Source organism: Ostrea edulis, chromosome 7, assembly GCF_947568905.1.
Source record: "Ostrea edulis chromosome 7, xbOstEdul1.1, whole genome shotgun sequence".
Taxonomy (NCBI): Eukaryota; Metazoa; Mollusca; class Bivalvia; order Ostreida; family Ostreidae; genus Ostrea; species Ostrea edulis.
Window position 1 is genome coordinate 46,345,177 of NC_079170.1, and position 27,122 is coordinate 46,372,298.

General features: G+C 35.3%; 1 protein-coding gene across 4 annotated transcripts in view; it reads left to right on the top strand.

Moving 5' to 3' along the window:
• Positions 1–6,874: 6,874 nt before the first annotated feature.
• The window catches only part of LOC125655000 (protein Wnt-7b-like), a 42,237-nt gene continuing 21,989 nt past the window's right edge, over positions 6,875–27,122 (top strand). For 2 of the 4 annotated variants that reach the window (XM_048885108.2, XM_048885111.2), the window contains exon 1: positions 25,379–26,960. In XM_048885108.2, the coding sequence (XP_048741065.1) occupies positions 26,878–26,960 (83 nt within the window). In that variant the 5' untranslated portion in view covers positions 25,379–26,877. Of the gene's footprint in view, positions 7,799–25,378; positions 26,961–27,122 lie in introns of those variants that run through there. The other 2 variants (XM_048885112.2, XM_048885110.2) reach the window with 2 other exon arrangements.

Consider the following 27,122-nt stretch of genomic DNA (forward strand, 5'->3'; position numbering starts at 1 on the left):
TGAAAGTCTAGCGGATAAAATTAGCTCTACATCACCTGTATGATGATGTATACTTCTAGGGATTTTCCTACGTGATATGATGTTTGTTTATATATTGACAACGGATTTATAGTAAAACTATGCGACGCTTGGAAGAATTTTACTTTAATTTTAATGTGCTGTTATTACTTGTTATTTTACCCCGTACACCTTAACCGCACTATAAAGAGGAAGGACGTGTGGTCTCAAGACCTGCTCCCGGCGAGTTACTGCTGTGCAAGGTTGCCATGGATAACCACGAAAGATGTGTTCACGCCTTGAGATATCCTTGCCCATACCATAACAGACCCCACCCCCCAATTCCGTTACGCAAAGATCAGAATAACGCTCACCACAACGTTGATACACACGTTGTCGTCCATCTGACCTGTAAAGCGTGAAGTAAGACTCGTCAGTGAACAAAACACGCACCTCCAATGGGCCAAACGAAACCGATTAGGTGCAAGTGCAAGCAACCACTGCATTTGACATTGGCGTCGCCTCTGCGTAAGTGGTGGACCAACATAGGGATGTCGTGGCCTTAGATGAAACTCCCGCAACCGATTCCTAGCCTTTCTTGGACACACTGACCGATCATGAGTACCGAGAACTTGGTGGGCCGTCGCTGTTTAAAATCGGTTATGGAAGTGTGCGAGACGTATGCGTCTATCTTGACGTCGCGACGTAACGCTTGGGCTTTTACTCCTGGGACGGTCACCTAATCTCCCTGCGGCTCTGAGACGCCCTGCTAAACGAGATATTGTTGTCTCATGTACACCATATTGCTGGGCTACATGACGTTGCGAATGCTCCTGTATTATCAGAGTAATGATCCTACTCTTATCGACTTCATTCAATCGCAGAATGTTGCTCTACATTCGCTTCGAAAAGAAATGCTGTGTAGCTGATCGGCACTGTTCCAATGTTCGATGTGAAATGATTTACCAACACATACATGTGTGATGCAGGTGTACCCCGGATGCACGCTTTCTTGAAAATTGAAAAATCTTCTGAAAGCAAACAGCGTAGAATGGGGTCACGGTCGGCTGAATTTTTTAACTGAAGAACATGTTACAGTGCACGGAGGTAGCTCAGTGTCTTCAAAGTATTCAATGTATAGCCACTATTTATCTAGTAAGTGATTGGTGGAATATTTGTATTAATGGTATCATTCTGAAGTATCATCAAATAAAAATAATCCACCATCGGAATTTTCAAAATCTGTTTACTGCTTGATTTATTTCACCTAGAATTTAACATTGGAAGTCTATGGGAAGAGCTTGTTTTAATAAAAAAAAAAAAAAAAAAATTTAAAAATCATATTCCATACAAATATCTTGGTAGAAAGTTACATAAACTCTCTCTTTCAAATAAAATTAATCATTTACCGATTAGATTTTTCTTATTTTTACAAAGGGCAGATAACTCTTAAAAAGTTTCGAGTGCAAAATGGTCAGCTTTTAATCATTTAACAGTCATGTGAATTTCACCTCCTTTGCCGTCATCGTTATTTAACAATAACCATTTATGTTGATTTAAATCCTTCAAAATTGTTCATTATCCTTTTGTTATACATTGAATACCTTAATCAAATTTCATCCACGTGTCTAAAATTTATATTACAAAAACCGAACTTGCGTTTCTTTTTTTTTTTCGCTAGAATATACGTATGTGTGTGTATCTTAATATGTAAAGATTTAAATCCCTTTTGTGACCCCATCCTGGTCCCCGATCGAGGTCATGGTTTGTACAAACTTGAAGTTACACTGCATGCCTTCTGGGGTATCCAGGATTGATTCGTATTTCCGCCGCGAGCAAACCCGTCGAGGAAACGTCCTTGAATATGCAAATTCCTGGACTAGAAACGAACAATCAGAAAGTTCAATTACAATTTTTAAATCTACACTGTTCAATTAATTTCATGCAAAGGGAAGCATGACGCCAAAACACAACTTAGAATAGTGTGCTAAATTTACACACAATTTGATTGTTTCTGTGTGGTTATATGTCCTACTCGAGAGGAACAAGAAACATTTTGACTATAGACCGGCGAGATGTTTTTCATTTTTTTCACATGTAGAAAAAAATTCACCAGCTTTGGGTAAAGTACCACAAATTGAAACCTTTGCATGGAACTTAATGCCGTAGCAGTGCGGTTTCTTTATCGTGTCAATACCCACCGTTACACGGAACCTCTGGTTTTGATATCTTATTCGAAAGCTCCATGACTTTCACTTTTAATACAGGGTGTTTGGCGAAGGTTTGGTTTTTAGATTTTATAATAGTTAACGTCTCTCAACAAAAATGTTCACTCCTATGGAGACGTCACCATTGTTGGTGAAGGGCTGCAAAATTTAGGCCTATGGTCGGCGCTTACGGCCTTCGAGCAGGATCGAGGGATCTTTATCGTGCCACGCCTACTGTGACACGGAACCTCGGCTTTTGAGGTCTCATCCGAAGGACCGCCCCATTTAGTCACCTCTTACGACAAGCAAGAGGTACTGAGAATATATTCTAACCCGGATCCACACGGGATTGTTTGGTGAAGGAACAGCATGTTAAACGTCTTAGATTTGACGCAACGCGGGGATCGAGAACCCAACCCAGGACCTTCCCGTTACTAAGCAAACGACGTAACCGCTATAAGCTAAATTGCGACCGATCCGCACATATCAAGCCATACATATTTGTTAATCTAAGTGAGCAGAAACCCATTATACGGAAACATAACACAAATTTTAGTTGGTTCAAATTCCATCGATATGTTGCTATGGCACCATCATGTGACCCATGTATTAATATCTAACTACGACTGTTTCTTAATCGGCGAGTTTATAAACTCAAGGCTTTAACGAACACATCTATCAAACAGTAATTTGAATTGCCCCCTGTGCGGGGTCCGTCAAAGGTCAATCGTTAAATAGAAGGTTTTTTTTACCCTAGCACATTTAAAATATACAACGGTGAGTTATAGCTACGCGATACAACAATATGGATTGTCCTACGTTGAAGCATTATTGCTGTTATCTGCTATTAATGAATAAATGCTACTGATTAGAAAATTACAACGACCAACGTAGGGAAATGAAGATTTTTTTCACCGCAAGATGGCGGACAAGGGACGTAACTTGCTAAGAAGAGTTGATACGTGTAATGTACCATCGTGGTTCTTAAGAAGGTCGATTTAAAAAATATTTGTTGTATATATATCTACTTTAAAACTTTTTGTGACCCTATCCTAGCCCTGAGGTTTATAGTTTGAATACATCTGCCCTGTAAAAGAAAGCGTATCCTATTTTGATGATTATCTCTCCTTACAAAGGGGCTTGCCATTTGATTTTTTAAAAGTCCTCTTCAACCAAGGATACTATTTCCCAGGTTTGTTAGAAATTGATCCAATGGTTCTGGAGTTGAAAAATGTAAAGAGTTGACGATGAAAAGGAAAGGATCTTTTTTTTATAATAAAATCCCCAACTCATTGGACACTTCGCTACTACATTGTGTACAAAAGAATGGTGACGACATGTCAAGAAATTGAATGTCGAAGAGAAAATCACAAAACAATATTGCATAATTACTTCAGGTAAAGCAGGAAAAATCACCACAAGGCTGAATAGGAAACAGAAAAATATGACATTGCATGTATATCGAAAAAGAAACAAAAATAGGGACGTCTAAAACAATATTGGTGTTGGAAATGAGTGTACTGCAGAAAGACAAGCGTGATCAATGACACAGGAGGGAGATTAAGAAGAAACTTACTTCGACAAATTAAAAGACAGACTGAACGAAAATTCTGAAACAGGTAAAGAGGTCAAGAATGCGCTAAAAGATCGACGTGTTAACTCTTGGCATATACAAGTCATATAAACATGCCATACATTATACCCTATTCCGAGGGCACACTATGGAGTTTCAAATACGTAAACATTACATACTATCTGGTTTTTGAGAACATCCACTTTTGCAGAATTGTCCTATGTATTCATATGTACAAGATTAAACCCGTATTGCGGTAAAGCTCTTGGTTGGGATACCATGATGTTAAATTACTTTTTCTTTATAAAAGGAAGCTTCCGTGAAATTTTGGCTTAAATAAATCATAGTGAATTCACTGTGGTTCTTGATAAGATTTGTTTCAAATATACCCATCTTGTTTTCACTATTTCTCAGCAAACTTGAACCCCTTTATCAAAGACTTAATTCTTATGGTATATTTGAATAAATCCAGTGATTCTTGAGAAGAGGTCAAGAATGTGAAAACACGTACATGTACAAACGACGGACAGGCTTAGATCAGCTGAGCTCACCTGAACTTCAGCTCATGTTAGGTACATGTACATATAACAATAGATTTTTTTTAGACAGCCTACGGTTATACTTTTGTACGAACAATCATTTATGATGTCGTCGGTATGAACACTTCAGGGAAAAAAGAAATGTAAATCCGTGTTGATTCAAAGCTGAAAGTGATAAAATCACTTACTGTTATACTGTTATTAGCCGAGTTGCAACGAAGTTGAACTCGGCTATTGGTTTGGTGATGCGGGCGGGCGAGTGGGCGGGCTGGCGGGAAGTTGGGCGTCAACAACTGGTTTCCGGATGATAACTCGAAAGGGTTACAATCTAATCAAATGAAACTTTGATATATTGTTGGGTACCAGGTAAGGAAGACCCCTATTGATTTTTGGAGAAAAAAAGTCAAAGGTCAAGGTCATAGTGACCGAAAATAGAATGAAAATTTCAGAAAAATTTGGTTTCCGGATGATAACTCCGAAAGATTAAATCCGAATCAAATGAAACTCTGATATATTGTTATGTACCAGGTAAGAAAGACCCCTATTGATTTTGGAGAAAAAAGGTCAAGGTCACAGTCACCGAAAATAGAATGAAAATTTCAGAAAAATTTGGTTTCCGGATGATAACTCCGATAGTTTAAATCCGAATCAAATGAAACTTTGAGATATTGTTGGATACCAGGTAAGAAAGACCCCTATTGATTTTGGAGAAAATAGGTCAAGGTCACAGTGACCGAATATAGAATTAAATTTCAGAAATATTTGGTTTCCGGATGATATCTCGTAAAGTTTCAATCTGAATCAAATGATACTTGGATATATTGTTGGATACCAGCAAAGCAAGGCCCCTATTGATTTTGGAGAACAAAGGTCAAAGTCACAGTGACCGAATATAGATTGAAAACTTCAGACAAATATGGTTTCTGGACAGTAACTCAAAAAGTTTAAAACTGAAATTAGTTCTTCACAATTTAAATACGCCACATCATTCTTGACTTTACAATGTATCCCATGCAACTCGGCTCATGCACCCCTGGGTGCATATTTTATTTTTCAAATGTGTGTAATTCATGGCTGTAGTGGAAGACTTTAGAAAGAGTGGTCAAGATTTTGGTGATCAACAAAATAAATACAAATTTGTGAAGTCAATGAGTCTATTCAGTCTCTTGACTGTAGTACATGTACTAGTATTTCAACGAACATGTATACCCAAACTATAAACCCCATCAAAGTTACAATATTAAGATGCATGAATACATTACAAAATTGGGAAGAACTATCTAACGAAGGTCATCTCGGCATGTGATAGAAATAGATCTATTGCCACGCCCTCCCCACTGCAGTTTAAAGAGTTTAATTTTGTATCAGCAAATCGTCTTCTGCTTTCGGTTTTATCTTGCAAAAGGTCGGACCCGTCCCGTGTAGAGCTAAATATAACAAATAGCTTAATGCAATTCCCAACTGGTATTCTAGAAATTACAACTCCCAATTTTGGTTAATTCAATTGGTACAGTATATGGCTAGTACAACCTAAATAGCAGGGTAATAAACAGGCATCCGTTCAAAAATTGTGTACGTCCATATCCAAAACATTACCAGATATTGTTTTAAGAATGTGTAAAATACCACAAATTATACTGTATCCATTTCTCTTATCTTAAGCATGCAGACAAAACTGTTTATTTCCAAGATATATTTGCTTTTAGAAATATTTGAAAATAGACATGCCTTAACAAAGTTTTTAAAAATACTTTCTGAAAATAAATTGCTATGGGTAAGAGCGTTCTCTCGCAGTGCAAAAGGAAACCCGCGGTTTGATAAATTAGTTGCAGTGTCATATCAGTTCTCAAACTAAGATGTTTCTTTTATGGTGACCTTAAAAACGAATGCATGATATTAATGTCCACATGTCAAAAAGTTTTCATTCTCATTCACTGCTATCGATACATATGAGTGGGTAAAACTATTGTACAGGATGTAGAATAAATAAAACTCAATCGTGTCTGTTCCGTTCCGGAATAATCGATATATAATCCGATTGTTGCTAAGTTTGCAAGGATGTTGGGGTGCGTCGAAACATTACAGGAGCCAGAAAATTTATGCAATGTATACATGTAACAAATTTTATGTGACAGACATGCAGACTAATAGACAGAAAATCGGTAACTGCATGTTTCATTCTGTATGCCTCGGGGGATTACCTTTATCTGGTATGCAATAATTGTTAGCGCAGCTTGATAGAAGGACGAGAAGCAAAGGCAAAAGTACCGATGGCAGTCAAAACTGACAGGAGAAAAAAAACTTTCACGAGAGGAGGCTAAACCCGAAAGAAAAGACACTTCATTCGCTATAAATTTAACTGTTTGAATAATATATATCGACAGTGCCGGCGATATTCGGTTTATGTAAATGCAGGCAACGTTTAAAGCGTGCAGATTTTAGCCATCTATAGTGCGAACAATGCGAATTGCTGAGCAATATGAAGAACCCCTGTCTATAAGAGGTAAACAATTCACTCGTTTAGATAAGAACTATATCACGTAACAAAAGCTAACACACTGGCAATATTAGGACGGATAGAGACCAGGTAATGGACTCATAAAGATATCGCAACGTCATTTCAACATCTCTCGTAATTAATACACAGTCAGAGTGGTGTATTAGAGTACGGGGTGCTTATCTTCAAGTTCTCGTCCGACGGTGAAATTGAGAGATTTACTGTATAGCGAAACATGTGGTCCAAATTTCAAGAAGACTGGCGAAATAAGTAATCAATTATGCAGCGTCATTGAAATGCAATGACAGTTAAAAATCTTGAGAAGATTCTACTGTTATTAAATTGATTTCATGAGTTGGGAATGTACATACTTCTAAATTTGGAATGTTTTAATTGCTTTTTGAGAAGTTAACACGACAAAAAGAGAGAAGTTATCCTGAAAGTTCCACACAGGAGATGCATACCGCGTGGCTGTAGATCTGATTTTGTATCGATTTAAATTAAACGCGACTCTCATGCAACTTAAAGCTTGAAATTGTCGTCGAGACCGGCTTATAAAAACAGGAATACACTATTACGGCTAATTAAGACGTAATTAATATCATTTCACGACTCGGCGCTCGAGCGGAAGGTAGGCTATAGTGTTTGTAAAGGATGTCGTATGTTCGTTTTACCCTTGAACAAATACACAATAAATCAATTCTCGACTGTGAAGACATCTAAAATCTGATTAAAGTTTTGACGATTTTGATCCGCCTCTCAGTGTAATATTTTTTTTGAAATGGCTTCAGTGATACTATGGATGCCCGAATTTAAGCTAGCGTTTAAACATTACTTTCATCTGCTATCATGAAAATATCTCACGACTGCCGTGGAAATCGCAACATGGATGAGTGATGTAGAAGATGGTTCTAGTTTGGCTGTTGTTTGCTTGTATGACGAGCCTCTCCTCCTCTTCCTCCTTGGACGCCGTACTAAACACGGGGTAGGTAATATTCTTTATTTTGATCCACTGTTATCTTTATCCTGCACATTCAGCAGATTGTCAGTCCAAAGTACATAATGAGAATTATATGAGTACTTTAGATGCACAAACTAACAGCACAGCTAGCCTCACATAGTAGATCAAATGCACTTTCAGTACTTAGGGTTGTAGTGAACATCATTTTTAAATGTCCATACATCGAACGAAGTATTATCAAAGTGGCAGAAATACATCATATATATATATATATATATATATATATATATATATATATATATATATATACGTATACATGCATGTCCGTACATGTATCAATCATGCATATGGTATTCCATACATGTCTGTAATATTTGTTTCGTTATCGTTTTGATTTAAATACGAGAAGCTGTTCCTCAAATTTACTTCTCCTCGATACTTTGGACTTTTATTTCTATAAAAAAAAATAATAATGTAATAAATATTTACTAGTCTTTTAAATGCAGATTTTACTACAGGCACTTAATTTCAAGTGCCTCGTTTCGATATAATCTTGTTCACGATTCTCAAGTATACAATTGCACGTAATAGATACATATGTATGTAGACTTGGTAAAGAGTATTTTCAAGAGGGAAGCAAGCCTTGTATTTGTCTAGCCGCCCACATTATTTGTAACAGAAATAATTTTTTTCCGTTGATTCTCGATGACAATTGAATGACACGTGCTTTAAAACGATGATTTTGGCATATTTATTGGGTCACAAAATCAGTTTATGTACGAAGATAAATGTATATATATAGTAGGTGAGAAAGCGAATAGTTTGACAAGATTTTATTTATTTTGTAACAATGTCTTGATTAAAACGGTAAAAGTACTGTGTCACAATAATACTAGAGTGTTTCAAAGAACATCAAATCGAAACACAGGCTTGCGCACAGATATCACTGGGCTGTGATGATTATAGAACGGGATTCATCAATTAATACAAACTCAGATTAGGGTAATATTAGAGGTGCAGTCGTTGCCTTACCAAACAGTTGTATTGTATTAGACTATAAAAGCATCTCTCTCTCTCTCTCTCTCTCTCTCTCTCTCTCTCTCTCTCATTTTCAGCCTGGCGAATTATTTCTCATGTATATCATGTCCCACTTTAAGTGGAAGGTTAGTAGGTAACAGTATATAAGAGTATCGATGGTCACAACGTTTTGTTTGGGGACCTCTTGGCATGGAAGGTTCGTCGGAGGAAAATGTGGGCAATAGTTAACTACGGGATCCATTTTTTTTCTAAACAAATCATCCTGGAAGTTTCTGAATTGATAAGGATTGTAATAACATATATTCTTATGACGAAAAAGTTTGTATTTTTATAGCCTTTCGCTAAATTAACATATACATTATTGAATAGAATGTAAGTTAGCTCTTAAGCAATGTTTTATACATTTAAAGAAGAAAAACTATGTTTAAAGAAAAAATCTACATGGAAAGAGGAAAAAGCTTGTCCACTGTGGCGTTGATATAAAAATCAGCCATAAGTTTCACGAAGTCATTTATAAAAGGACAAAAAACAAATTATGAGACATTTATTTAACAAATTTGAAACAATGAGTCGTGATTTTATTCTGCCCATGAGGTGCCCAGTACTGATGATTTACCGCGGCACTGACCCAAGTGCAACATATTTTCATCGGAGTGCGTGAACGTAGGCTTTCACCCCCAATTTCTACCATTCGGTGTTTTGCATTTTCACACGTTTTCGTGTAAAATCGTTTTACCTAAGGCTTCTCACAACTTATTTATAACAAAATTTAAATTATTTGATGTGAAAAATCACTGCATATTTCCTCTTCAAAGACAAGTTTGGGTTTTGTAAAGATGCAATGAAATCTTTGGGGGCATCGTTATTTCACTTGAATCACGGACCTTAACTGTACAAATAGAAAACACAATTGTTTGATAAGCCTTTGAACAATTATATTGTCCTCATCCAGACAAGAGCAAAGGGTTCAGACCGATTTAAATTTCGAGGTGTGAGGCAAGTAAAGCAAAGAATTATTTGCTTAGGAAAGACAACACACTCTAACAATATTTCACTTTCGAGTGTTAATTTTCGTCCCATAATTCAAGCGTTCTTTTAAAATTGACTTATCATTCACATATCTGTGTCATCTCGGCGTTTGGTAAACATTTGTATTCTGTCGTGTGAGAGAAGTGGGCATCTTTTGAACTGAAAGTTTGAAATATGGCACAAGGACCCTCTTTCTACTTCACGGGCGATTTTGGGTCCTCTCCGAGGATTCGTATTGATCTTAAACAAGTGCGATAGAAAAGCCAATTATCCGATGATTTTACAAAGAAAATTTCAGATTTATGAGTTCTCCAGTCGATTGATAAGCTTGTTGACTTTGTTGAATTTCGTAGGAAGAATATTTCAAATGTCAATAAGAATAATAGCAAATAATAAAACGGTGTCTATATGGAAATACGCGCTGGAAGAACAGTTGAGTGTGTCATCCATTAGAATCTTGAATTTGCAAGGAAATGACATTCCTGTATTATTTCACTGGTGGCGGAGTCAGTTTTAATGTGTTTGGAACTCCTGTGGTCAGGAAGGAGAAATGTACATATGTAGCCAATAAAGTATTTACTTTAGTAAATAAGAAATAGGACTAAGTTATTTTCTTATTTATCAAAATGATATGCTGTCCCATCGAAATTTTTTTCACAGCACCTCTTAATAAACAAAGTCTTAATCTCTGATTGTCTTAATCACTGATTGGAGAGAGAGAGAGAGAGAGAGAGAGAGAGAGAGAGAGAGTAAAATATACACATGCAAGGACGTTATCATTCTTGTGAGTAGAAATAAGCTGATTTAGAAAGTTTCGAAATGACGCTAAGTGTGGAATCATTGAAAAATCCAAATTACGTATGAGTACCAAACTCGTCAGATACCAGTTAAATTAAACTAATTTGAGCATGCCTCAATACACAAATGACTGTTGTTCCTACCCAACAAAAATTATGGTGGTTTCATTCTGAAATCATAATTACCGTCTTTAAGTTTATGAGTCACTTCGTAAAAAGATGAAACTGTAAAGAGGTTTGAGCAATATCGAGTCTGAATAGTTTTTCTTTCGCAAAGAATCCTTCATCCGCATGCAAGCAGGAAGAACTACGGACACTTTGATCAACTGCTATAATGTCATGATCCACTGAATTTTATTCTATTCTCAAATATTCTTTTAACTCTTGATAAATATTTGCCAGGTGAAATTGTATCTAATGTCGGAAAGGTTATCAATGGATGCTGTCATACAGATTTCAAACGAAAACAGTGATAAATTTAAAGACAAACAATCTAACAAAAAAAATTCAATTTAAAGATCGCATTTAGAGTATATTACCGATATATTTAATTCAAACAGTGTGTTGTATTTAAAATTAAGGGTTATCTGAATACACAAACTACCTTGAAATCCGTTATTTATCAGCCTTAGCGAAACACTTTCTTTGAGAAGTTCCTCCTATTAAGAGACTAAAAAGATTTTAAAAGTAAACGTTTGAGGAGTTTTGCTTTTCATCTTCAATTTAACAGCATAATACCCGTTTGATGCATTTAATTTCCTATGCAAACACACAATAAAATGAAACACGTATATTAATCTTGCCGGTTTACGCTTTTCCGACGCGGGTTCGTTAATTACTTGGTTTACCAATGACAATCTATAGCCAAATGTTTACGAGGGCAGAATTTCTCTCTTCCAAGATAGTTTTGTTCCTCCGCAAACCAAGAAGCAGCCTTTAACCAAAGGTTACGGGCTCCGCGGGGTCCGCCTTTCTGGGTCCTTACAGCGTTTAGCAACATAGTTCTTCAGCTACACATTCGAAGCATTCCACACTATGATAAATTGTATTAAATCGATTTTCTAAGGACCGCGTTTTTAAGAAGAGGCACTGAAAACTTTCTTGTCTACCAGACAACAACGAAAAATGTCATCCTCTCCAAGTTTGATAAGGCTTTCAACAGTTGCTTCACGTCACCGTTAAACGAAGCATCTTTACGACCTGAAACCAAATACAACTAGTAGATAACTGAGGGGACGAGAAGTATGAACCAATAGAATAGATAAATATATGTACAAAAGGACACAGATAAGAATTTTAATTATCGAAATACTTTTCAGAAAACTCTTCCACGTGCCCGTATTTCATGATTGTGTACTAACATTAGTGATAGGTTCTTGTTTATGATTTAACAACGATCGTGTATCATTTCGCTTAAGATTCCGTTGCAGGAACACAATGGCTGATAACCTTAGGAATATGATTTTTTTGAACCCAGGTTACTGTTATTCTTTAAGAATTAAGGGAGGGGTACTTTCATTCATTTTTAGGCTTGTTTTCTTAAGAAAGAACGACTTTATGAAATTAGGAATTATATAAACTACCCTTCTTCACTAAAAGGGAGTATTCATACTTATTATCTTCTTGTCCAGTGCGTGCTCACAGTAACACATATTTAACAGTAACACGTGTAGTATTTATTTCATTGTGTACTATAAAACCATTACCATAGCATTACAATGTTCAACTACTTACATACATCAGGTGAATGACAACAGAAGTTCATTGGGTTCGATTCAAACACTTGCTGTGTATTTCATTGTATATTTCTTCTGTCTTTTACGCATTTTCATGTACATTATTTATTCATAACATATACCAAAGCCCACCCAAAAATCACCGAAATGCACCTCTTCAAAAACTGAATGAATGTAACAACTGGCATCCGCTCCTTTTAAGTTACATTCATTCGTTACGCAAGAATGTCGTATCCTTCTCATCTATGTATACTATGCATATTAATGGTGTTAATAGATAAATCATAACAATTTGACACTCCATAAATCCAGCGATCCCAGATAGCTCCTCGTTCAATTAGACCTGTCCCCCATCATCCGATGGTACATATCTCCGGTGGGAATGATGTATCGTCACCAAAACTATGCGCAATTCATTACCTTATGATTGAAACGCACTCGATTGATACCTCATAAAACAATCCCATTTTTATAACATCGCTTGCCATTTAACTTTCCGTCCAATTTTTATCGCCAATTTAATTGAAACTCAATTACTCACTGTTTAAACTCCCTGGTACTGTAAAAAAAAAAAAAAAAAAGAGTTGGAGGAAAGGTATGACGTTTAGAAATCTTGCAGGATCACACCTGTGAGGATGATGGAAGGCAAGTACCTTTTAAACTTTATGGCGTTTTGCAACGCACCGTTAATCAATACATTAGTTTGATCAATGCATGAAATATTATCAAAACAAAGGGTTACGAAAGGGAAAGTAACAGTTAACTAGAACAAAGTATGACCGTGTGTGTATTGATCCGTATTGCAGTCACTGGATACGAGTTCAATCAAATCTTTCAGAGTTCTAATTATAACATCATGGCTATTTCTATTTAGATACCTCTACAATGTAAGAATTTATTTGGTCCATAATTATCGAAAACATTCCTCATATTCGACGACATTAAATATTGCAGTCTTTAATGTTATTTTTGTACATGTTGTAATTTAGCCTACAAACAGTTAGTAATAATTGTCAAATTTCCACCTCGTACTTCTGGAAATAGCGAAATATCTCATTCTGCACATCATTAATGGACGAAATTCTATATTTTGATTTCTTGAAGTTTTATTGGGCATGCCATTGATTAGAAGAAAATCCTCTCCATAAACTATGATGTAATCAGAACATCTGACAATGGTTATTACACCGTTATGCCCAATATTTAAATGGAAAGTTGTGTCATAGTAATAAATACCGGAAATAGCTGCGTGATGGTATCCTGATTTTACTGCAGGTTTTCTACATCCTGTCCAAACGCTTTGTCTTGGTTGGCTCAGATTCAGCAGCCGATTCACCGAATTTAACCATGCTATCTCAGACGCGAGGGTGTGAGAGTTAATGCAGCAGGTTAATCGAATTCATGCGAGAGATAATCATCGAGCTTTCATTGTCTAGACTTGTAAAATGTCGACTTTAGAGCGAATTAACGTCAAATAAAACATGTAACATATTAAAATTAATGTATTTGTATTAAGATAGCTATCGAATTAGAGCGAATATTGGTATGATCACCAGGCTTTTGATGGGGTTGGGGTGGGGGCCATTAGAAACTTAATTGCCAAGAATACCCCTATTCCATTTCATTTACAGTGATCTCAGCATAATCCGACATGATCTTGAAGATAAATTTTGTGTCTGATTAGACAGGATTTCAGACTGCACAGGGTAAAGAAAATGGAGGGAAAAAGAATTGGGAATGGATCCGGAAATATGGCCCGAATTGACAATGTTTATAACGGTATTTATCGGTATCGGGTCACCCAGGTTTAAATTTATGAACGTGTAATGTACGTATATTTTCAAATTGTACACTTTTCCATACATAAATTGCATTGGCAATCTTATTCCCTATATCATCCTGATCCATAGTGTGGTTTCAAAGCTTCATTAGCGTATATTGACATAATATGGTACGAGTTATATTTTGCACTTCTCTGCCTTTCCTGACTAATCATGTGTACATTTTACTGATTGATGAATGAAATGCCGCAAATTTCTTTAACAAAATCATATTGAAATTCCTTGAACAGTAACACATTTCGTTATAGACACAATTCGTAAATTTTGACGAATTGTGTCTCAAACATTTGATTGATAGAAAAATTAGATATAAGTGCTTTCTATAAAGCACCTGTGTTCTCTGCATTTTTAAAATAATATCATTGGTACAATTAAAATATTCCACACTACTAAAAATGCCTGAAACTAATATTTTTGTATAGGTAAAAACTAAAAACACGACCTCAAAATCATTCTTTTAAAGATGTGATTTGAATGTACTTTGCCGAACTTTCATCTTACGCAATTTCATAATTTTTTTAATTTACATGCAGGCATACAAACTATCTCAATAGTCTAGTTTGTAAATTGGAATATAGAGTATTAAAAACAAATTAGATATTCCTCTGAACATGCCTTTTCCCGGATAATTTAAATCCCAAGGTTTTTACAACAACGAAGACTTTCTATTGATTTAAATTTAGATTTGGAGCGTTCAGATGAAGAAGAAAAAATCCACTCAATATCAAGAAAAATCTTTCTAAAATGATACTACCGGGGTACCTTTGATACCTTTTTTGTCGCCGTCAGAATTCTTTGGTTTTCATGTTTGTTATCGATTGGTTCAATTAGTATCACATGTATACATATCTCCGGGCCATAAAACCTTAATTCTTTAATAGATATATATCTTGTATCAAATGAAAAACTATACCCTTGTGTAGGAGAAATCTGCCCTGTCCCTGACCGCAAAATTCAACTCGAGAAGCACGAGTTTCCTAATCCCACACTTTGTTAATACCCATGATGCCCCTCATCACCCATAATGCCCCTCATCACCCATACATCCGCAAATTGAAAATCCTTTTATTCAGTCTCATGAACTGTTTTACAGAGTAAAGACAATTACAAACTAGTATGAATATATATGTATCCATTATAAGTACACACGTGAGACAAATGTACACACGCATATACATGTATGATTTAATCACGAGAATTTGCTCAATAATTATTTCAAGGAAAAACTACAGCTTACAGGATAAGGGTCTTATGCGGCCCCCATTTTAAGAAGTCAACATGGACAATATTGATCACTGTTAATTATGCTTGCCTTAAGATGAGTATCACAGTTTCATCATTTCTTCCTTAACGATGCATGTAGACATTTCAAAAGTTGTTGAAATGTTTTAACAATACATGCAATAATATTTATGCATAAGTGTCATTACATTGAAATGAAATTCATACGAATCTTGAATTTCATCCCGATTGCGTAAAATATATTTCTGTGTTCTCTATCTTTATCAAATCATCTTCCCTTTCCTACTGGTAGTCAGATACTAAGCTTTAATAATTAACCTTCGATATCTCTTAAATATCATCTTAGCCCTTCTAAGATTTTGCCTATCATACCAAGGTTTCTTAGAATTACGCCTCTTTCTTTTCTAACAACAATGTCTCTTAAGCGCTGTTTGGAAACTATGATTAATTTAAAAAATAATAAAGTAAACACTAGCGTTGACAGAAATGTTCTTGTATGAGTTTGAAAAAAAAAAAAATTTGAAAAAGTAGTTTTTCGTAGTATTGCCCTTGAGATCGAAAATCGGTTTCTTTGTATGTATCCAAATTTAGCCTTAGGTATACATGTACCTAAACATTTTTGTCTAGTTTCATTTCAATGCAAAGAAACTGCGTTCACAAATTTTTGACAGAGAGACAAACAAATACATGTAGTGTACATGTATATTCTCTAGAAAAGGACGAAGCTAATGAGCATTGCAGGGCTCCTCTATCCAAGCTGTGAAATTCATGGACCTTGGTCAGGGGTTTAGGCTTTCGGGCAGGTCTATACAAATCATATAGTAAAAATTATTAAATATTTTTAAATCATCTACCAACTGAAAATAGGTGCATACATAATTATGAAGAACCTGGAGGATCTACCGAAATTGTGAAACACATTAGTGTCCCATGACCGTGGGTTCGGACCCCAGAGTGAGGCTATATCTTCCATTTATTGAAAATGAATTCTACCACGGTTATTGCAAAGATCAAAGGAATGTCGTAGTCATTATTCTGCGATGTACCTTCATACGTAATAATTGATTATGAGAAAATTTATACCCATCTCACTTGCACTGTGTATTTTCCTATTGCAACAATAAAGTCGATTGATAACTGATAATTCAGTTTTATAATCATAAAAATCAATCAACATTATATTATGTTGTAAAACAAATTCATAAATGAATGGAGAGCATTAATTGTCATTCATTATAAATCAATCGTCTGTATTCTGAGATCGATACACACGTATATACAATATGAACATTTTGCACAAACAATTTTCTTGGACTATGTATTCAAGCAGTTGATATAATCTGTCAACATCAAACAAAATACTTGAAATGTGTTTTTTAAATATTTCTAGAATAGCCCTACCATCTCACCTTTTTCGTCAGCAAAACACATGTAGGTTCGTTGCGGAAACTACCATGACGTCACAATGACCTAATTCGTAGCTATAAAGGAAAACGAACGACTGTGTATTTCTGAGCTGTAGGCTTAGTAGAATATAGAAATAAAGGTCTTGTTTTCGTGTGTGTTGCAGGATAACCTCCGTGGTCTCTAAATTTGTTTGAAATATAAACCAACTTTCCTCGACCTCGGAGGTTATCTTGCAACATACACGAAAACGCGATCATACGATGGAAGTTAATAGTTTTGTCCTAATCTTTAATTTATAAGATGTACAGTTAATTGTTCCAGATACTGATTTTGGAAAATGCAGGAATAAACGATGTGAACATCGATTTCTGATTTTCAGGCGCGAAACTGAACGTTTCTTGATTGTCGTTCACATGTCATACATGTGCAGTGTTGTGTCATAACGTCCCAACTTATAACAATCGACAACTTCCTTAACTTCACTGCCCTATTAAAAGAAACAAGTTACTAGTATAAGTCTGGTCGAGGAACACCGTATGTATAGCATAGGAAAAACAAACTAATGCAGGTATTGGTTCAAAATAAAAAATAATCTGAACTGAAGTTGGATTGAGATAAACCCTTCTCTCAAATAGTTGTTGAACGATTGTAAAATTAAGCCAAAAGAATGACAGAGAAATTACTTGTTTATCTGTTTTCATTTCAGTAAAACCAAAATCACGTAAAAAATCGTATTCCATAATCCATGAAATAAATTTTCAAGAGAAAAACCACTGTTATATGTCCTTGGGTGTTCGATATGATTACACATGACCTTCAAGTTTAATTACCCAAACGACTCTTCATACTTGAATCAGCTTGTCTCTGGAATCCTGAGCCTGGAGATAGACTTTACTATGTGCATTATGAAGACCATTTGGTCTAGGAGATCCCCTATACGGAACGGCTTGTCGGGGTGTCTGAAATTCTTGCAGTACTATGATTTATTGTTATTGATTTCAGTGAAAACTGTATTGGAAAAACCAATACACCCATGCATGTAGTATGACTCATTTAGTTTATAGATTGTCATCAAAAATTAAAAAAAAAAAAAAAAAAAAAAAAACAATGGAAATGTTTGAGTGCTCCTGAAAATTCAATTTGGATATGAATCACATAGTAACAGGTGCAGGTAACCCACATCGTGTCCACTCTGCATCTGACTCGGTTTACGTTAATGCGTTTCGCGATCGAAGCGGGTGGTGTACCGCAGATCTCGAGTTCAAATCCGCCAGTCTTTTGTTCATATGTGTTGAAATAATTTTTTTGAAAGTTATGTTTTTATCCAAATTTGCATACATGTATTTTCTGTCTTGTTTGGCATATGTAGTTATTATATATCATCATATCTTTTATGATTAAATCAATTCGTACTGATTTGAGAAACTATTTTAGGGTGTAGTGAGCCACCTTTTAAGCTATTGTGAAATTATACAAAACAACAATTTTAATACACATTTCTTAGCAAATATTAGAAGTCATTGACTTACTTCCTCCAGCATCTAATACACGAAATAAATGTTTGAAAATGCCATTTATAAAAGAAATTACAAACCCGGACATAATTACAGTATTTCGAGGTCAGTAATAACTAGAGACAATGCTAAAAATAGGAGAAACATCACACGAATATTACACAATCCAATGCCAATAAAACATATCTACATGTATCTATTTATCTATACGTATAAAGCTACATGTGTTTATATATCTATAGGTGTAAAGCTACATGTATCTATTTGTCTATACGTATAAAGCTACATGTGTTTATCTATATATATAGGTGTAAAGCTACATGTATTTATATATCTATAGATATAAAGCTACATGTATTCAAATATATACATATATAAAGCGTTCCGTTCTCGATGATAACCGTTCTGTTCTCGCCGAGAACCGTTCCTTCCCAAACCGTTCAGTGTTCGTTCCTCGTTCCACTAATGTACTACATGTAGTACGCTTCAGGGTCTGTATCTATTTATCTTACCACATACACTGTGTATCCACACGACAACCAGGCCTGTCATAAAAAGAAAAGGTGGGCAAAAGAAAAATTACTCTTATGAACTAAGGTTATGTACATCATACTATCAAGAATATGATGTAGCTCCAGTTTAAGATTTAATATCCCCCAAATCCCGGAAACTGTAAAATGGGATTTAGTTCCAGCTTATTTTACCAACATACTAGCTGTTCAAGAGATTGAATAGTTGCATTTCGTATCGCAGCCATGACAACGACACGGCGTTAATAAGTCACAAAATACTTGTCACATTGAAAAATGAAATTGTATACATATGTACCTCTGTTAACAGTGGCGTAGCTTCCATTTAGGCAACCGAGGCAGCTGCCTCGGTAAAAAAAAAAAAACCCCACCTTTTACGTTGTTAAAATGTCGATAGCTTCGGTAATATTCGAACCCAAGCTACGCCTATGGTTAATATGCCCCTGTTGAGATTTGGACATCCATTCGTATTCAAAAAATTAAAAATCCTATACTTTTTACCACTGCTAAATAAAGTCTAATGATTCTGAGAATACAATTATCAGAATTTATTACATGAACAAATAATTCCCGGATGATAATGGGTGTACATGTACATTGTTATTTTATTTGTTGTTCCTTTATTTCAATTTTTTCTACCGCCGCGGTGGCTGAGAGGTTAGAGCGTTCGCCCCGCATGCGGTAGGCCGGGATTTGAATCCCGGCCGCGACACACCCAAATCGTTACAAACGCTCGGCATCAGGTGTGAATGTCACGGGTCCTCGGAGATATAAACGGATGTCCCGTGTCATAGTAGGTGTGGCACGCTAAAGAACCCTCACTGCTCAATGGCTGTAAGCGCCGAGCATAGGCCTAAATTTGAAGCCCTTCACAGGTCTTGGTGACATCTCCATATGAGTGAAAAATTCTCGAGCGAGACGTTAAGCAAGACACAATCAATCAATCAATAAATTTTCTATTATTCATCTCCCTCTGTCTACATACACTTTGGGGTGAGCAAAGTTAATGCACGACTTGGAAAAATATACGTTGGGAAACATAAACGAACAAAGGTAGTGATCAAGACTGGTACTGATTTCAAATGAACAAAGGCCATTATTTCTTTTCATGCCATTTTTGAAAGATCTGAACATTGAATAATTGATGGTTTCTTGATTATCATGTCGATTTGTCTATATGGTATAATGCATGGAACTAAACCATACATATACATGTATGTAAGTAAAAGACACCTTAAGCTTGTTGTTCAAGTGACCCCCCCCCCCCTGTTTGGTTTCTTGAAACTTCGAAGAGTCTGTATCTTTATTTGGCTTCAAATTCTGCTGTGTGTAAAGAAGTATCACAGGTTTGTTACTGTATGACCTGCGTGTCGGCGAATTAACAAGACGTCACAGAATGATCGAAACATTTAACTCGATGTAACTTGGAATATCTTTAACACTGTACATGTATATATTTTGACCACATCATCTTCAATGACTGCTCAAATGTAGTATGCAAGTTCCCATATAATCACAATAATCATCATAAGTCTAGTAACTTCATCAATGGAAATACAAATGATAGGAGCAAAGAACGCGCCATTTTTATTTCATTTCAACCTTACATGCAGAAAATCATATTCCATTGCGGAAGTGACCTTTCACTGCTTTGTATGTGTCGGTACTTTGGTAAAAAATAAATCATGATATCTAGACGATATAAGGAGATTCTGATTACCGGATGTACGAAGCATTCATTGCAAAACAAACAAATTGAAACCGTGACATCTAAAATGAACCCCGAGGACACATTTTGAATCAGTATTACTGAACTGTGCATGATGCATCGTGGTCCATTTCTGTTCAAAAGCGATAAAATGACGAAAGCCTTCGTTGGTCCTGCGTCTCAAATGAAACTTGACTTTTCAATTACAAAAAGGACATCACATTAAAGTATTGTTCTAGGCTAAAATATTTTTGTAACATCGTGAAATGGGTTTCTATAAAATTATGATGGTGTAAATACCTACTGTAATTATCCTTTGTATGAAATCAAACGGCGAATTATGATACAGACAACACGTAGTCACCCGCGATTGCCAGAATGGTTCTTGTGTTAATGACGTCATAAAATGGAAAGCAAAATTTCCCTGAAAATGCACTTTTGTTGCTTTCCTTTTACATACACCCACGTTTGTCAGAGTGGCTTGATTTTTTTTTAGTCCATTTTTCACACCTTTGCAATAAGTCCCTATCATATGTTATACTTACAAAACAATTTCCTTTTTAAAACTTAAAAACAATGTAGTTTATTTCTTAAATTTGCAGTCTTCTTTCTTTTCTGTCAGAATTTCCCACCGTTAAGATAGACGTGTCATATTTATCAAGATTCATGGGCACATTGTAATTTGTAAAGATATCGAAGTCAAATACTTTGGAAATGTAAATATATGAAGATGTTCGTCCGCATTTCATGAATACGAAAACAACAGTTGACTGAGTTGATTACAATACTGTAGCTACATGTATTTATATTTAATTAATGAAAATAATACCGAATAGAACGGTTATTCTACATGCTTTAACACACAAATAATTTTTCAAATCTTTTCTCTAAACATCAATGAGGGGCATGTCAGACATGTTTTTTCTACTTGAAAGGACATACATTTTTACTTAATGAGAATAAAAATTGTGTAGTTTTATTTTAATCATCTATTGATGTTTGATGAAAAGTTTTCAAATATTATTTCCCTCTTCGCGTATCTACGGTCAAATATTGTTTTAATTTTGGGAACTTTGGCAAATCTATCAAAATCAGATTTGAACCATTTAGTTTGTGTATTTTGCATTCTATGCAGCATACTGACAACACAGAACGAGTTGAGCGTTCGCTTCGTAACCGGGAGGTAGTGAGTTCTAGGCCCGCTTGTGCTATGGCGGTCTAAGACTTTAAACTAGGTAGTGGTTGCTCCTTCGCCAAACGCTCAGCATCTGAAAGGGAAAATCGCGGTCTTTCGGATATGACCTTAAAAACTTAGCTCGCGGCAGGCTTTCACACGTTAAAGAACCCTCACTACTACGACCCTGGGCGCTAAGCATAAGTCTAAATTTGTGGCACTTCACCTACAGCTGGTGGCGTCTCAATGTGAGTGAAATAGTCTCGGCGGGAAATGATCAATCAGAACGAGTTGAAAATCGGTTTTTATGTGGATTCGTAATATAGTGCCAAAAACCCAGAATGTTTGCAAAGGTTTGCTTTGTCCCAACAGAAGTTTGACCTACACTCCACTAAATTGAAATAAAAGTTTATAACATATCATGACGAGGATAAAAACTTGACCTTGACATGTCTTCAAATTTCATCTGACATGTATTAAGCCAAGGACGCTTTTATAATGTTATTACATATTGCTTAATCGTTATAAGTTGCGTTTATTTGACGCAAAATGTTGCATTTTTTTAATCCACCGACAGACCCCGGACAAAGTGATCCCAATGAGTCGACCATTATCTGCAGGTGACGGACATCGCGGCAAAAGCGAAGAATATTTATAACTGAAATATCACTGATACCATGCATATTGGTATATAATATATATGTTAGTATTAAAAATGAATGTAAATGTTTGAAAGACTTTGTAAACATTGAAAAAGGTTGTGCATTTATCACTTCATAATTTTTCGGTATCATATGTTTAGACGAATGAACTTTCCATAAGCAACGAGAGCCGAACCCCTGTAATAATCAATTAGAAAATAGAAACACAACTATAAAAAAAAAAAAAACATTATGAAACGGTAGAACATTTCACTGGGTGCAGTGTTAATCCATCGTACCCTAACCTATATTTGCGTTGAATTTTAAAAAAAAATATATTTCTTCAAAGATGCAAAGGAATTTGGAAATCGTGTCATTAGAAAATCTACAGCAATTCTGATTCCATATCGAGTCTCTTTTTAAACTGCCGAATCCACAAACGTTACTGGAGGCATCAAATTAAAATTCAACGCCAACATTTTTACCTCTTGGATATCATTTGCAATGCTATGATGTATGCCCCATTCACAGTCCAATCTCCCATACATCAATAGTCCCGACACACTTGATTTATTAATTGATCAACCAAGACCAACAGTGTTGATTTCACTCTATATTCTAGACATTTTATCAATGTGGTTTTATCAAACGTGAAAAATTTATGAGCTTCAATCCTGTAACTGAATTGAAAATATTCTTTGAGGATAAAATTTATAAAGAATTTCACAGGTCCAAAATTCGAGCTGGAAAGCGTACAAGTCAATCACTTGTCTCTTTCGCCTTTTATCGTTAACCAGTGAAAAATAAAATGCGTTTTAAATTGATTTTCATCAATTCACCAAAAATTGAATTTCCTACATTTGATTATGAATTTTTAAGTGGGACATATTACAAACATACTATGAATGAAACATGCTGGTTTTTAAGGTTTCGCTTTGATGTTCATCACGGATACAAGCTTTTGGTGGCAAAAAGAACGTTTGTCCCTACACATGTCGTGGGTAAACCAAAAATAGATATTGACAAGATAAACCAAGTCATTGATTTTTTGATTTATTTTTTTTTTTTTTTTTTTTTTTAAATCGTGTAAAACTCGGTTTTACCCGGTACAGAATCTGCTATTTAAATTGATATAAAAAGAGAAAATTAATGTTTATCAGTACTCGATTTTATCGCATATAATTTCAAAAGTCTCGATTCACAGGGGGTAAATAGACAATAGAGACAGGCCGTCCGGTATGCTTTGATTTGTCTCTTTTTGCCGCAATACAAGGTCAATATTCATAATTCAATGTTTGCTTTGCTTTAAATGGACTCATTAGAATGGCATTCAAGCTGATCTGATTTAATCGTGGATATCTGTTGAATTTGTTCTCGCCTCTTTCTTTCTATTAGCAAATAGCACGGATCCTGTGGAATTTCCTTATCATCTAAAGACAAAAGAATAAAAACTGTACAGGCGGAGCACCATTTCCCCCTGTTCCGCACCCGGACGTCGGAAATGCAAGGCATTTCAGTCTAGTACATTCGCTTTGAAACAACAGGTTCCTATCAAACAAACAGATTAATTAAGTCTCGAATCTACCTTTAATATGAAAATAAACATCATTATTTGTCCACAAATGACATCTACCACCAGATAACGCTCGTAGCGGACTTGTCAATTCGAGGTTTCATCTTGAAATGTGTGAAAGATACCTGGATACACGCAAATTTGTGAAGGGGTTGTCGGTGCCTCTAACGCAATCCCTTCAGACAGTGATGATGGTTTTAAAATACTCCTTGTGCTGATAAAGTAAATTGAACAAAGTAAATCATAAACAAATAGATTATCCTGCCAGGGTCTCCAAAACGGTTGTTAATATGGTAGATTATTAAGGAAAAGCCTTTATTTTGTTAATATATAGAGTAAGTCATATTGCCTCATAAGGAGATGGGTACTCACGTGTAATCTACATGTAACTGCATGGCATTTTCAGCAAGAATCACAACGTTAGATAAAACTCGTCGATTACAAAGCTACCAAATAGTCGTCGAATTCTGTAGTAAGAAAGTTGCATGATATGCCAAGCTTGTGTACATTTTAAATGGTACTAATTTTTTTTTTTATATCCCTTTGCTTCGTTTGAACGTATTGTATTGTGATACAATTACAACGGGATAGAACAAAGGCTCTAAAAATATAAACCGTCACCTCCAATACATTCATGTGCATGGCAATAACATGAATACATGTATTTCATAACACGCATTGTGGCGTTAAGATCAATTTGTATATGTACAGTATCTCCGACTTTCAATATCAAGCATCATTTAGCTATGATTTTATATATTGACGGCAGATCGATGTATAATTTTAGATCCGAGATTAAATCGACCACTTTGTTTAATAGATGTGTGAGTAACAGAAAAGATATTCATTTGTCTCGTTATTTAGAGAAGGCAAGGCCCCACAGTATAAAGTACGTGGGTGTTCACAAAATGAAGTTTGTAAATTCTGAATATCGTATTGAATAATTTTCCTTTTATTTAGAAAGTCGCATAATATACAACAAAATATATGTATAGAACAATTTTTAATATTTACCTTCTTTTTTAAGTCAGGTAGATACATTTTCACCAAAGAAAATATCGTGTATTTCTCTTGACTGCCCACGGTATATCTGTTAGATACCATTCCCGGCATCATTCTCTTTCTCAATCTCTTGCGCTTTACATTGTAATATATATTACAAAGTCTACATTTTAAAAATTATTATTTCACTCAACATTCCTCTCAGATTTACTTCATTTATTCCAAATACGGATATAATCATAGCTGTCATTTACGTAAAAAATAATATATATCATTATGAATATCATATGAATATTATATGTACGATAGCTTGAACAGTGTCGTAAGATCGGGTTTAATAGGTTGGTTTTTTTTTGGTTTTTTTTTTTTTTTTTTTTACTGTGCATCATCTCTCCCCAGTTTCTTTACTACTTTTTCTTTTAATTCGCATTATCGCTCCCCGGTTTTTTTTTTTTTTAAGTTTTATTTTTTAATTCGCATCATCACTCCCCCGGTTCGTTTTTTAATTCGCATCATCACTCTTCGATTTCTTTACTACGTTTTCTCTTAATTTGCATCATCACTCCCCTTGTTTGTTTTTTACTACTTTTTAAATTCGCATTATCAGTCCCTAGTTTCTTTACTGCGGTTGTTTTTTGTTATGTTTTTTTTTTAATTCGCATCATCACTCCCCCGTTTCTTTACTACAATTTTACCGCGACAGGTCATTAGCAAGACTTCACACTTTTAACAAATCATTTCCGTCGAATGTTATTTATTTTTACCAGAAATTGGCAGTTGATTACCGCAAATATGTTGTCCTCTTCGCTGAGGTCATGCAATCGTACTATATATATATAGGTATATTCCTAACGGACAACACATGCGGTCAAAACAAGTCACAGGCGGATCATTAAATTGTCTATTGACAGTATTTTATACCTGAAATATAGTCGAATGTTTTTAAATTCCATACCTCGATCTAAGGAGGTATAATTAGGTTCATCAAAGTAGCCAGGACTTGGATTATTCGATCGCAATGTCAGTTTTGAATTGATTCGGGCAAGGTTAGCCGATTATTGTGACATTTCGATAACAATATACCTATATCAACAAAAACAAGCCAAGATTCAATTATCTGAAAAGAATTTTCGAAGCGTGTTCAGTAAGATAATGAAATCAAACCTCGTCATGTCCTCAAGCACAAAGTGTTCATGTGACACGAGATTATCCTTTATGAATTAAAGGCATGCGAGAAAAAGAGAAATATTCTTCACATTTTTTTTCCTGTTCAAATTTTATATTTTCTATTTATGGACAAGTCACCAAAATCTGATTCTCCAATCGGCTAAATGAAGTGTGCTTTAAAATATTTCAGTCTTTTTCATCAATATTGCGTCTTTTGCGCCCTTTACTGTCGCGCTTGAATACACCTCTACGAAGGTGACGACTCTTTGATCTGCGGTTGTGCAGTGGAAAGATGAGCCCATCGTGTCTTGATAGTGTTCCAGGAGGCGTGGCTTTTGGTGTAATAGTCTATTCTCCCAATGGTGTCTCATGTGATCACGAGTCCTGTCAACAAACTAGAGACCAATCGAATACCGGAACGGTCTCCATTCTTATATTACAAATTACTGATGAACATTTCGACTCCTATTTTGTTTTCTTTTGCTTATCATCCTCTCAAATTTTAATGTCCGCAGAAGGATCATAAAAAAAATGTCTCTTGAAGAAATGGTGTAGTAAATTCTGCACAAGAGAAAACACAATATCGCAGCACGCATGTGAGAAGACCGCGGTGGTTGATCTATAACACAAAATCATGTCTTGGATTAATTTTGAAAAAAGTAACTTTGTGATTGTGAAAGGAACTTGTATTTAAGCCAAGATGTATGCACATAATGGGAGTTAGCAGCTACACTAAGTTTTCAGTGGGACTCCTCTATTTGACGTTCTGTGTATACGGCGAATTTTTGTGAGTAATTCGACCACATGATAAATCCTATTGACTATAATAATGGCTATGTGTCTGTAGTTTATCTGTCTAACCATTGTGCAGACATTGCCAATAGTTAAGAGAAGCGATAATCGAATCGCATTGATGAACATTACCGTTTGACTAAATCATTGATAAAAT